Below are 14,635 nucleotides of genomic sequence, written 5' to 3'. Positions count from 1 at the left end.
TCAGCAGCAGTGCAATGTTTTTCAGCTTCAAACGAGAGCTAACCCTGCAGAATGTGAATACAGTCCAGATAACCCAATTAACCTGGCAGTGAAACTAATTCAAAGAATGGTACTTTGAATAAAGTGGTGCAAATAATGCAGAAGAATGACAACATAGAACTAAACAAAAATCAGATTGTCAGGTCATTTCTAATAAACGATTTTGAATTAAAAAGAGACAGACTATACAAATATGAACAAGAGGAATTTAACTCTTCTAAAAGTTCAAGTTTTGTTGAAAGATTGATGTTTAGATCGATTGGCTCCTGTAAGTGAGGAGTGAAGAAATAGAATTTCGCCTTTGACTGACCCATTATTAAATCAAGCCTGAACACACCATCAGAAAGGACACCACTCAAATTGAATCCCTTCCATTTGAGAACCATTTCGTTCCCATTTGGACTGATTCAGGTTGACAGTGCCTCCTGAATAAATTCAAGGGAAAGTTTTCATGGTGGACAAAATCTTTCACAATGACAGAAATTCAGACAGTATAGCTCTGCAAGATTCAGGCTATAGCAGATGGAAAATACAAGTACTTTAAAATGCTGCTCATTTCTGATCAACAGGGTAGTGTGCTCTAACTCAATATGCACCACAAGGTCAAAGTAACCAACATCTCAAAGATGTGAGTTTAATGAGAAAACTGTGATTTCATGAATTGATTTAAAAAACACACAAATTTAGTAGAGGTATCTGACATGAGGCTGTTCATGAGGATTCAACTCCTATTTCATATTTAAAGGTAGATTTCTACAATAATTTCTCAACGGGGGCACGGACTGTGAAGGATGGGTGGTTGTGGGGGAGGTTGGTTTGAATTGTGGAAGCATTAATTTAGTCCTTATGAATGGACAGAGGATTTCACTTCCGGTATCAAAACAGAGCAGAGTTTTATCCCATTGTGGTTAAAAATCCACCATCTTGGCTACCTGGTAAATCCATTCCATTTCAATTTAAAGTGGCTATGCTTTGACTTGTGTTGCAGTGGCAAGTATTAGACACAGTTGCCCTCACCTGCTACCTGTATCAACTGAAAGGAATTACCATTCTGTTGGTATATCTTAATTAACACACTCTGATTCAACAGAGCAACTCTTACAAGTAGATGTGCTCCAACTTTCCCAGGGCAAGTGCCAACAGATAGGTGACAGTTTCATCCGTTCATAATGAGTGATCACAATGGAATGTACATCTAGGTGAGTTTTAATTCACCGTGGATAATCAGCTTTGTGCTACAGGGGATATTCAAACACAGCAAGAATAATAAATACCTGGGAGTGGCTTTAGAATGTCATGCAAATCAAAACTAGATTTCTTGCATTAGCTAGAGATGGGGAGGGAGTGATGAAGGTCTGTCAGGGCTCCCCATTTATTGTGAAGAAAGTCTTTGGACGCAAAATATTAACTCTGTTGCCTCTCAGCAGAGCTTTCCTTGCTGTTTTAGGCTCCGCAGTATCTGTGTTTATTTTCCCTCCAGTGGGTGCTGTTGGAAAGCCGACCTGTAATAATGCTGGATAGAAGCAGGAAATAGGCCCAAGTGTGTTGCCAGCCCATCCAACCAGCCTGTCAAATCGCACAGAGTAAAGGCTCCCACAGAAAGAAGCAGCACTTAGGCTCAATACACAAGAGCCAATGATGCAAGTGAGACCCAGTCCCGGCTTAGGCCAGCACAATCAACCACAAGAAGGAAATTGCCAAATCTAATAAGAAAAAGGCTGTAATTCACTACTTTCTATGTAGTGTTATGAAAAAAGATAATGCTAGATATACTCAACTATGTTATTTTATTGAAGGTGTGTTTTGTTTAATTAAATGACAGTTTCTGCTATCAAGTGATATACAGTGAATCAACAGTTCTGAGGCTTAAAATGTATTTGTTTCTAGTATATGGTTTGAACTGGAAACACCATTAGCTGACAAGATCTATTATAGTAGAACAAGAATTCTCCAGTTAATGGTTCTAATTGATAACAGACCATTTTTTTTTAAAAAATGGAATTATTTATTGTAAAATGAAAAAAAAACATTGAAGCAATTCAAAATGGGCTGACACTGGGTAGGCTGAGTCAGAGTCAGTCTCATACCTGACCACTCTCAGCAGCAGAGGTTACAATCGACTCTGTCTCGCCACTTGCCCTTGAGGGGAATGACAAGGTGGTTCAATAGTCAGCTCAAGTGCATCAAGAAATGATCACACAGAATTTCACCCCAGTGCAGCAAACCCAGTGACAACTGTCACAGGAAGCTTAGGTTACACGAAAGGTCACCTTTGATTTTTTCCTTCAGTTACACTTGTGCTACATAAGTGCTCACGGGCAAATTATATGAATGCAGCTCTTTTAACCCATAGTTGCCAATGGCTATTTCTAACAAATTATGTGTTGGCCACTTAGAGGTCTGTCTTCAAAAGGGCCATTCACAAATTCCAATTGCTGATACAAATCTGATCCTTGCCCTAAAAATTCAGAGAGTTTGACGAGGTGTTGTACTTGGGGACAAAATTATAAATTCACAACAAATTGAGTAATGCAATGCATTCTGATACTGCACCTCTTAACCGTAGTACTGAGCATGATTGAGAAAGAACATGTATACCGCACCCATGATTCTGTTCAGCTGATGTCTCCTTTAGAAGAGAAATTTCAAATCACTAATATTTCAATTGAGATGCACAGCTACAGAAAATTTACCCTGATCCCGAAACATTTGGAAAGAGAGCTAAATTTAAGACAAAATCTTTAATTCTAGGGACTCACCCTGATACGAAGTGTCATTTTTCTGTAGGTCAGTGTAGGCCAGTACAGGATTAGCAGCAAGCTTTCCATTATTGAGTTATGAAGGCACAGTCGCACTGCAGGGAAGTTTCAGTCCTGCAATTACTGTATCATTTTGAGGAATGTAAAGTCTCCTAATGGATTAGGAATGATAAACTTGCACAAAATTCTCTATCAGAGTCTATGCAAGTTCAATAAAACTATTGATGGAAATGCTTAAATTCTGAAGATAATGAAATAATTGGGATATTATAGTTTGTGTATTTGTTAAAACCCAATAGAGTTTGTTTTAAAAGGCAATACTCAAAGTGAGTGTCATAGATTTTTACTACGCAACACAAAAAAAAGCTATCACTGCCAACAATCACTCCCAAAGTCCTCGTAGAAATCCAGCTCTCAATACAAACAGCCCACATCTCCCTTAGCAACACAGTTTCACAAACATTCAAACACTTGGTTAATCTTCCTCTTCATTAGTTCCTTTGCACAAGAAGCCAACATAGCAACAGTCAATCTGCAAGCCTCATAAATAAGCAACAGCTCTCTGGATTCAGAAATAGCCAGTTTTGAGGCCTAGGCTGAAGGAAAAGCCTTAGCCGACCTTGGACTAGGCAACAATCCTGTTGCTTCTGTGCCAGTTTACTGTACAAAATGCACAATAAATACAAATAATGATAAGTTCGTTCTTCACATCATGGAGCAACTTTTAGCACGGTCCTTTCTGATCTCGGATCCATCCAGTAAGTCAGTCCTCCCAGGCATTTGCGACACCCTCTTTAATCCTCGCTTGGAATTGCTGCGTTTCAGATTTTTCTGCATCTTATTTACAGAAGCCAGGGTTGTAACGTGGAAAACATCACGGACACTGTTCTCAGAAACTTTAGATGAACATTCCACATAGGCCGTTGCTCCTATTTGGCGAGCCACTGTACTGCCCTATAAAGAGATGGAGGGGTCGGGGAGAGGAGAAAACCATAATGTCAACCTTCACTGAATAAAGAAAAGCATGAAATGTGTGCTTCACATTTAATTAACCTTCATCCATTATGTTGTCCAATACAAGTAATTTGAGCACAGCATGAAATGGCATCCAAGCAGCATTAATTCAAGAGCATGTCAAAATAGCTGAAGTAAAGCTTAGGTTTGCTGTGTTTTAAATGCTGCTTTAGAAATTGGATGACCTTTGCGTTCTTATTTGAGAGAACAGAAGCTCACTTGTGAGGAACGTATTACGGTGAAAATTCAGATTAAGTCAAGCTGGGTCTTTCCCTCCCAGCGCCCTATTGCTCTTGTTCTGCCGTTCCATGCTAGGAGCAATCCCCATAAGGAGCACTGAGGAGCCATTAACTTTTGTATGTGAGCGTAGTTCCATGCTCTTGGGTGGGGGGAGAAAATCTAAAGGGCTTTGCGAGGGTTAACACCAATTAAAAGACTCTAAACAGAATCATTGCCTTTTCCACATGATTAAGTAAACCTTAATGACTGCATTTTGACAGAACAAATGAAAGGAATGAATGTTTATAAATGGCAGTTATTTGTGTTGTCCATAGATTATGTTGAAATTTTATTTGTTCTAAAAATCTTATGTACATTCAAATTATTGCCCAAATCCATTAAAATGAAGTTAATGGCTATTACGGGAACTGTTAATGTGAAAAAAAAGAGCATACTTTAATCCAAACGATTAGTGTGTTGAAGGCAGGCTAGAGTGTGAACGAGTCGAAGCTTTTGTCCGAAAAAAAAAATTGTGCAGAGTGCAACAATATTCTTATAATTAGTGGCACAAACAGCCATTTGTGAATGAACATGCAGTGGTGCAACTGCTGGAGTGAAGGAAGCTGGAATGCAAAATAGCTACATACTTAGTTAATTGCGACAGAACCAGTTCTTTGGTCACAATTTGTACATTGTTGTGTTTTATGAAGTTCCACAGTTAGACGTCAAGCAGGGAAGAAACCCAATAACAAATAAATTGTGAATAGAGATGTCACTGCAGCGTGTTTGGGACTTGTAAAAAGTAACAGTTATCAGATATGAAAGGTGTTACCGCCCGGCTACTAGTTGGTATTTCGCACTCAGTAAAACAGCAATCAAATCAAAACTTTCACCAAGACCACGAATATCCAAAACGACACCATCCACTGAGACGGAAAAATATACTGAACTCCGACAGACTAGCTTTCTCAAAGAGGAAGCACAAGGATGACAGGCTGAATGGCCTCCTTGGCTGCTGCAAGATTCTAATGGTATTCTTTTGCAAAACTGCATAAAGTTATTACAAGAATTTAACAGAAATAGAGACAGAGGAAATAGCAACAGGAATAGGCCATTTGGCCCTTTGCCTGCTCTGATCATGAGTGATCATCTAACTCAGCCCCGTTCCTGCTTTCTCGCCATATCCTTTGATCCCTTTAGCCTCAAGAACTATGTATAACTCCTTCTCGAAAATATTCACTGTTTTGACCTCAATCATGTTTGTGGCACAAGTACACCAATCCCTGGGTGAAAACGTTTCTCCTCATCTGCATAAGTCTCATTTTTAAACAAACGTGCACGTCAGAGGCGGAGGGGTAACCTTATAGAGGTTTTCAAAAACATTGAGGAGCATGATAGGATAAATAGATCTTTTCCTGGGGTGGGGGAGTCCAGAACTAGAGGGCATAGGTTTAGGGTGAGAGGGGAAAGATATAAAAGAGACCTAAGGGGAAAGCTTTTCACGCAGAGGGTGGTACGTGTATGGAATGAGCTGCCAGAGGAAGTGGTGGAGGCTGGTACAATTGCAACATTTAAGAGGAATTTGGATGGGTATATGAATAGGAAGGGTTTGGAGGGATATGGGCCGGGTGCTGGCAGGTGGGACTAGATTGGGTTGGGATATCTGGTCGGCATGGACGGGTTGGATCGAAGGATCTGTTTCCGTGCTATACATCTCTATGACTCTATGAAGGAGGTGCAAGAAGTTAGCTATTTCTGTAGCTAAAAAGGTTGGGAACATACCTCATTGCTGACACATCTTCATTCTACAAATCTACTTGTAAAAGATGGCATTAGTAGTGGTCACAGTCACTGGTTTTTCTGTTCTCCTCCATGCAATTTTATCAGCATGGGGGGGGTTGGATTCAGAAAGATTGTGAGGACAGTGATAGCATTGTGGTTCCTCAGATTGTTGAATGCAGGGACACAGGCAGAATTAAGTTTAGCAGTTCATGCTCCCAATAGCATTTCAGCTCCAGAAACGCACGCACTGTTCCAATCAAAAAGTGACTTCCATGTCCAGAGAACTATAAGTACATTGTAAAAAAAAAGATTTTATAGGCACCAACTGTGAAATGTCACTGCTTTATGGATTAGCCCTCTGAGGACTCTAGGTCCTCCAGAGCTTTCAACAGACGCACACATTTTCTGTCATCTAGCAGCTGTGATGGGTGATTTATAATGCATTTCAAACAGTGGTAAAGTATACAGAACCAACAAGGGCTTCACTGAGCTCAAGCGGACAGTCAGCATTCCCACTCTCTTACACAAATCACTCTCTGGTGCATCTTATTAAAACAGCCTCCCATTTTTCACAATGTGCCCTTGCATATTCACAGTCTTCTGCTGTCTCTCCTTTAAAATCAAAGTTATAGTGTGGTTATAGTACACGAGGCCATTTGGTCCATCTAGCCTGTTTCTGCTGTCTGAAAGAGCTCCTCTTCTAATCCCATACTGAAAGCAAACTACTGCAGACTCTGGAATTGACACTGGAGAAATTCTGGCAGGCCCGTCTGCAGCTGGAGACAGAATGAACTTGGAGTCCACTATGAGTCTTCTCTTTCATGTCAGCAGCTCTCGGTGGAGATCAAGTGGCAAGGCCTTGGGTAGGAGTCAGGAGGGAGAGTATTGAAGACGGGTGAAAGGGTCTGTGCAGCACGGAGTGTATTTCTGTACAAAGCAGTGGGCACAGAAGTAAAGATAGAAGAACTTATCATGCTGTCCCTAGAATTCATTGAAGTGAGGTTGTAAAATGGTTAAACTCTGTTTTGTTGATTCATCATCACACAGGGGAAGATGAGAGGATATAGTGAATACAGTACAAAAGCACAGAGTGGCATTAGGGGAAGAGATGGAGTGAGGGGGGGGAAGGAGAGGGGAGGAAAATCCAGAGGGGCAAGAATACCTGTGAGAGTTATATTGGTCATAAAACATTAACTCTGTTTCTCTTCCAGACCTGCAGAGTTTCTCCAGCACTTTGTTTCTATTTCATCTAATCCTACATCCTTGCCTTTTCTTCATAGCACTGAAATATTTTTTCCCCTCAGATAATTCATCAATTCTGTTAGGAGTTGGGAGGTCATGTTGCAGCTGTACAGGACATTGGTAAGGCGACTTTTGGAATATTGTGGGCAATTCTGGTCTCCCTGCTATTGGAAGGATGTTGTGAAACTTGAATTGGTTCACAAAAGATTTACAAGGATGTTGCCAGGGTTGGAGGAGTTGAACAACAGGGAGGGGCTGCATAGGCTGGGGCTGTTTTCCCTGGAGCATCGGAGGCTGAGGGGTGACCTTACAGAGGTTTATAAAATCATGAGGGGCATGGATAGGATAAATAGACAAAATCTTTTCCCTGAGGTGGGGGGGGAGTCCAGAATTACAGGGCCTAGGTTTAGGATGAGAGGGGAAACATATAAAAGCGACCTAAGGGGCAACCTTTTCACACAGCATGGATAGGATAAATAGACAAAATCTTTTCCCTGAGGTGGGGGGAGTCCAGAATTACAGGGCCTAGGTTTAGGATGAGAGGGGAAACATATAAAAGCGACCTAAGGGGCAACCTTTTCACACAGATGGTCGTGCGTGTATGGAATGAACAGCCAGAGGAAGTGGTGGAGGCTGGTACAATTGCAGCATTTAGAAGGCATCTGGATGAATATATGAATAGGAAGGGTTTCGAGGGACCAAAAGAGAAAATGCTGGAAAATCTCAGCAGGTCTGGCATTATCTGTAAGGAGAGAAAAGAGCTGACGTTTCGAGTCTAACTGACCCTTTTACAAAGGGTCAGTTAGACTCGAAACGTCAACTCTTTTCTCTCCTTACAGATGCTGCCAGACCTGCTGAGATTTTCCAGCATTTTCTCTTTTGGTTTCAGATTCCAGCATCCGCAGTAATTTGCCTTTATCCAGGGTTTAGAGGGATATGGGCTAGGTGCTGGCAAATAGATTATGATAGGATATCTAGTCGGCATAGACGAGTTGGACCGAAGGGTCTGATTCCATGCATCTCTATGATTCTAAGACTCTAAATGAATCTGATCCCACTCACTCGAAGGCAGGGCATTCAAGATCCAAACTACTTGCTGTGTAATACCCATTTCTTCCCCACTCTAGTCACTTCTGTTTCTTTTGCCGATCACCTTGCATTCATTGTTTGTTCTTGATCCTTGTGCCAATAAGATCAGTTTCTCTAGGCTTTCCAACCCCCATCGTGATTTGGAAAACTTCCACTGAATTTCCCCTTAATCTTCTCTCCTCCAAGGACAGCATAGGGAGGTGGATTGTGGAGTAGGAATGTCATTAGATTAGTCATCCAGAATCCCAGGTTAAGTTTCTGTGACATGGGTTTGAATCACACCATGACAGATAGCAAAATTTGAATACAATTTTTTTTTAAAATTACAGATTAAAAGAAAATACTTCCTAATGATGGCATATCACCACTATCGGTTGTTTTGAAAACCTGTCTAGTTCACCTGATGCCCTTTAGGGAAGGAAATCTGCCACCCTTACCTTGTTTAGTCTATATATGACTGCAGACCCACTGCAATGTTGATTCTCAGTGGCTCTCTGGACAGTTAGGAATGAGCAAAAAAATCTGTCTCAACCACATCCCATGAACAAATTAAATAGAAAAACTGCTGCAATGATTCCAATTTACCTATTTAGCTGAAGCTTCTTGTGTTTCTCTTGGAGAATCTTTCCTGCATTCTCTTGCTTTCACATCTTTCCTGAATCATGTTGTGCTAACTTTCTTGAACTCAACTTCAGGGAGGCACATGACACTACTAACACCATCGAGGTTCAGACTATTTCAAGTAAAGGAAGAGGGAGAGAAGTGAACACTCTGATACCTGCTCGTGTGTGACTGGAATAAGTCTCTGTTTTGAAAGTTCCCTCAGCACGTTCAGATCTGTCCTCATGTCGATCTTACACCCGACCACCAGCACTTTAGCACTGGGACAGAATTCCTGGGTCTCACTTTGCCACTAGAAACAGAAAACAAATGCCACAAATGTAATCAGGTGAAGCGATGTGACAATGAAGTGAGGTCATCTTCAACCATTCGCAAACATCAAATATTACTATTTGCCAATTTCTTAAAAGCTACACTTACTGATACGAGGAGAAATCAAGGGTTACAGGAAAACAGTAGGAAAGCAGACATGAGGAATGTGGAACCAGCCGTGATCATATTAAATGGTGGAGCAGGTCTGATGGGCAGAATGGCCTACACCTGTTCCTAGTTCTCATGGTCATATGGTCTGGCAGCACATACACTAGGAGCAATAAATCTCAAACACATTAAGTGATAAATTGCTAACAAAACCCTGAAAACAAAAGGAACTGAATGAAAGCATACAGTGGTTAAGTTGAATAAAGGATTAAGCAAAGTAAAATTTTTCAAAATTGCTGGAATAGACACAGAAAGACTGAAAAATTCAGTTCTGCACGTACAGTCGGCAAATACATTGATGTCAGCAAACATGCTGTTTTCTTAATCATTTTGTGATGACTGATCTTCAGAGAGACAGCAGATCATCTGTTGCCCACAACATGTAGGACGCAATTTACTCTGTCGTGAGAACATTTTGCAAAGTACCTTGCAAGTTTTGAAAACATTTGTGTGGCAGCCATATATTTATGGTCAGTTCCTAAAGGTCAGTCTGAACCTGACCAAAGATCTCTGCCCCAGCCGTGGTAGAAGACACAGGTCAAGATCACTGCAGAGACTGGAAAAATGAGCAGCTCATTACAAGAGACATTTAAAAACAAACCCAACGAACAAACAATTCTAGATCAACAAATCCAACAAGGAGACATTTCCCTCTGGACAGAACAAGAACAAGCAATGAGATTGTGGAACACACCACCGCAAGGAGCTGTTGAGATCAATAATGTGGATGCATTTAAAGGGAAGCTCTGTCTGCACATGAGAGAGAAAGGCATAATGTTACTGCTGATAGGATGAGATGAAGGAGGGTGGATGTTGACTCCTGTGGAGTCCAAATGCTGGCGTGCATGATACTAATTGGAGGTATAGATTTTGCAGTTCAATGAGTGACTTTGATTGCTGATTGTATTTGTATAAAGTCTGAAGATGATAGAGAAGTGAATTTGTCTGAAGCAATTACACTTGTCTAATTAAGACCTGTTGTGTTTCTACAGTCTTAACACATGTGTATACACTTGCATAGGTCAAATATTCCTACCTGAAACACAGCAGGCTAATTAACCCTTTAAACATCAAAGATTTTTTTTAAAAAACTTTTACAATAATCCCCAACAGGCCAGTGAGATGTATGTGGGTGGGTCACCTGTCCTGTGTTTCACTCCTCACCCTGATCACTACCCATCCCCCCCCCCCCGCACAACCCCACCACACAGATTGTGAAAAATAACGCAAGAGATTTTGAAAATCAGCACTTTTAATACTTTGAGCGACTTCTTTATATCCTCAAAAGATTCACATCAAAATATGCATAAACAGTACAGAGTTTGTACAAAGAGAGTTAAAAAAATGGGTTTGAACCAAACTCTATTCATCTTTTGTGGAAGTCACCCCATTGAAGTTAATAAGTGACAATACTGACTTCACCATCGGATATCATTCACATTTACCTTTGTTCAATATTAGGAAAAATGTTTAAAATGAAGTGACTCCAACATGCATTGTGAAGATGCCTCTACATTCTTCTCTATAACGCTACTTTCTCATAACACGCATTCTAGGATGTCAATTGCATTACTTGCACCCATAGCAGGCCATACACAATGAAACCTGACCTGGATAATGACCCAAGCTTCAATTATCCTGCCTTTGGTTCCCATAAGTGTTGACAGTTCAGGAAGCTGCAAAAGGATTAGAGTTACGGTGACCCCCTAGACAGGGGGGCACTAGAGTCAGGAATTTGGCAAGATCACAGATCACTTATAGAGCAGTTGATTTGTGACTGGTGGATGCCTGACCTCTCCTCCACACTCATCGTTTTCTTTTAGTCCCGAGTAGCTTGGCCTTCAAACAGCTACACAGAGACTCACTTCTTTGACCCATTGTCAGATTAGCAGTTCATTGGACATTGTGCGGGAAACCGCATCAAGGCATGTCATAGCAAGCAATCATGTGTGAAGATAAATGAAGAGACAGTTGAGGACAGCTGTGTCAGCATCTAGCACAAACCATGAGCCCCGTTTACCCAGCTTCAGTCATTTGCAGGACTACAACTGAAGAATTACCTTCAAAAGCCACCATTCAAAAACAGTGAATAACTAACTACTTTCCTGGCAATTGCAATGGATGTGCATGCAGTGCAGCCAAAAGGTAATTGAAGCATTCAGCATTTGACTCAAATTTATTGACTTTGAGTCAAAGGGCTGCCTGTCAATCAAATGCTCTAGTCATGGTTGGCTAACAGTTCCCAGCGAAGTTGCCAAGGGATGGGGGTGGGGCAGGAGAGATGGGCAACTGGGCCAGAAAGAAAAGGGGAATCTCATGTTATGCTTGCGAATTCAAAAAGGTGAAAAAGTTATCCCAATGTTTCTGGAGGCTGACATTCCTGCAACTATTGCTAGGCTGTAATCTGGGTCACTCATTTTGTGTTGAATTCCTGAAGTACCATGCAATAGCAACAGAATTTGATATATCCCTCTACCTTAAGTTAGTAAAAACAAAGTTAAAGTCATTATAGTCCTGCACTTGCATTAGAGAGACACGACTGGTGGTGAGGGGCGAGGTTGAGGAGGCAGGACCTTCGTGGTAACCTCAGCTGATACGGGAATTGAGCTGGCATTGTTGGCATCGCTATGCATTGCAAACCAGCTGTCCAGCTAACCAACCCTTTACTGATGCTGACTAGGATCACAGATTGTCAACAAATCATGTGGAACTTCAAAACACTTTCTCCTTGATGAGTAACAGGTCAGAAGCTCAGAAAGAATCATTAATTATCACAAGAAAATAAACAATGGAAGGTTTACATCGTGGAAGTCCGTCTCCTTGCCCTTGTTTTGTTGGGGAGGTGGGTACAGTTTAATATCATGGGAATTTGTACTTCACACAAGGGCACAGTACATGTTATTGAGCTATTAGACTAGAGGGGCATCATAGCCCTGCCCACTCCTGTGGCATCCATGTATATTCAGCTAGGTTAATGAGCACACATTGGCCAATATATAAATAAATTACTTGACATCAACACATGGCACCCTCACCCTGGTCTTAGAGTTAATTCTGTGCAGAGTGGACCCAATTAGCACCTTTGGGCAAAAGCCCTTCATCAGAAATGCCCAAAACATTGACTTGCCTGCTCCTTGGATGCTGCCTGACCTCCTGTGCTTTTCCAGCACCACTCTCTTGACTCTAATCTCCAGCATCTGCAGCCCTCACTTTCATCTATTAGCACCTTCCTCACCTTCATGGAAAAGCCAGTTCCCAACCAGAACCTTAGGTGAAGGATCAAGGTGTATAATGCAAGACAACTTAAAGCAGGGCTTCCCAAAGTGGGGGTCAGGATGCCCAGTGGGTTCACAAGCTCCATGACAGCAATGGAGCTCCACACCGCCATCCAACAGCCCCAAAGAATGAAAACCAGTAAAAGTTGCAAATGATACATGACGGTCCGACTCATCTTGCATATTTCCAAATGGAGCTCCAGTACAAATGGTAAATTCATTTCCAAGTATGACTTTTTTTTAAACCTCTCTGGGCCCACACCTTCTTCTCCACTTCCTCTTCCCCAAACACAGGCACACAGTTCTCAAACAAGAGGTCAACACAATTTTCAACCCTTGAAAAACAGAGTCACAGTGGGAAAAGGTTTGGAAAGCACGTCCTTTGAAGGTTCAAAACATTACAGCGAGAAACCTGGTAAATCTGGAAGCAATTTTTAGATGACCCAGAGTTTCAGCTTGAAAGACTGAAATTGTAGGGGAATGAAAGATGGAGAATGTTATGAAATTGCCCAGTGCCGAGGGTTGAGGACAGGAGGAGTTGGAACAGCACAGAGTGCTCTAACCTGACTACAAAGTGGCAGTGTTAGGGAAGAAAAACAGCCTCCGGGGTAGCACATTTGCAACTTGCAAAAGGTTAAGAGCACTGATCATAGCTATATTGCTAAACAAGATCAAATGCTCTGCCTATTTAACTACAGAACACTCTAGATGTTATCTGCTGTCAGGTGGGACAAGATACAGTTGCTTGCTTCTGAAATAATCGAAGGAAGATGAGAAACGGATGTGGGAGAACAGATCGAACCATTGTCCATTTGCAGCATGCTATATCACAAGAAAGCTGAGCCACAGCCTCATTACAGAAAGACAGAGCTCGTGCTAAATCCAGAAAATAACACCAGCTGTTAAAAGAGATTAACAGAAAGGAACAGGTTATTGACAATTACCAACAGAGGCTGGAGGAAGAAAATGCACACCATCCTTTCTCCACAGGGACATTCTGCTCATTTTTCACATGCTCCCCACGCTTAGGCCCATCATGTCTATGCTTCTAATCTAACCAGGTCTCTGGAGACCAACTCAAGGATGGAAAACAAAATACAGGCCACACACTGGTTCGGACGAGCTGCTGATGGGAACTAACCTTCACTCACAGTTGCCAAAGCAACAGCTTGAGCTTAAAATTCTGTATTTAGCAAATCTTACTGGGGATTGGCTAAGGTTTAGTAAGAGATACAGGAAATTTAACATAAAGAATGTTACTTCAAGTGGGAGAATGAAGGAAAGGGACAGTGGTGGTGAGGTGATGGTGCCAGTTAACTGATTTGCTGACATGTTCAGAACTAAAATCAACAATGTGGGGCTCGAGTTGTTTTCCAGATAAGGTCCCCTCATCCCACCCATCAGTAAAATCACAGCGTATACTATTATTCAGTGACCCTCAATGATCTGAGGAAGAACAACATTACTTGAAGCAATCTAATGTTACAGTTCTCATGTTAGCTTTGGCAGCTCAGAGGTACAAATTAAAAGGTGTAATAAGAGAAGAGTGGACAATGACTTGTCGGGAGATGATTATGTTCATGAGTCAAAGTCACTGAATGAGCCACTGCAAAGTGACAATGGAGCGGTTTTGTCAACTTTAAAGAACTTTTTGATTTTCAATTATAAATATCTGCATGAATAAACGTGTTACTTTTAATAAGGAGAAAAAACTTAATTTTAAAGGATTAGGAATGAATGAAGTGAATGAAGTTCTTCTCTGGATCTCAGTGCTTCTCTGGAAAGCTCATCTTGGAGCCCATCGCAACACAAAGTGGAGAGGGTTTTGAGGCTCTGGGGTCCATTGTGGACAGAGTGTGGGGCAAAGTGAGAAGGAAGCAGAAGGAGTCTGCACATTAAACCTTTACAAACTGTTTTAAGCCTTATTTTCAAGGCAATGGTGGCCTGTCCCTCAAGTGTAAGGTGTTGTGTCCCTCTTGCAGACTCCTGCAGGAGAGGGCTGTAGCAACATCCTCAAGTATTTTCCCAGTGTGTTTCCTAAAAGGAGCACACCAACAGCTGGAGCTGGGACACTGGGCTTCAGAAGACAAGGTAGCTCAGACATTCCCCCTCTGG

At 41.5% G+C, this 14,635-nt stretch overlaps 1 protein-coding gene across 1 annotated transcript in view; it reads right to left on the bottom strand.

The window, feature by feature from the left end:
- Positions 1-1,809: 1,809 nt before the first annotated feature.
- rnd2 (Rho family GTPase 2) overlaps positions 1,810-14,635 on the bottom strand; it is a 66,399-nt gene continuing 53,573 nt past the window's right edge. Inside the window, exons 4-5 of the mRNA XM_043675017.1 lie at positions 8,923-9,057; positions 1,810-3,752 (exon numbers count right to left, since the gene is read on the bottom strand). Of these exons, the coding sequence (XP_043530952.1) occupies positions 3,504-3,752; positions 8,923-9,057 (384 nt within the window). The 3' untranslated portion in view covers positions 1,810-3,503. The remainder of the gene's footprint in view (positions 3,753-8,922; positions 9,058-14,635) is intronic.

Source organism: Chiloscyllium plagiosum, chromosome 33 (genome assembly GCF_004010195.1).
Source record: "Chiloscyllium plagiosum isolate BGI_BamShark_2017 chromosome 33, ASM401019v2, whole genome shotgun sequence".
NCBI classification, from domain to species: Eukaryota; Metazoa; Chordata; class Chondrichthyes; order Orectolobiformes; family Hemiscylliidae; genus Chiloscyllium; species Chiloscyllium plagiosum.
Note: the sequence above shows the minus strand (reverse complement) of the source record. Positions and strands in the feature narration are given on the sequence as shown.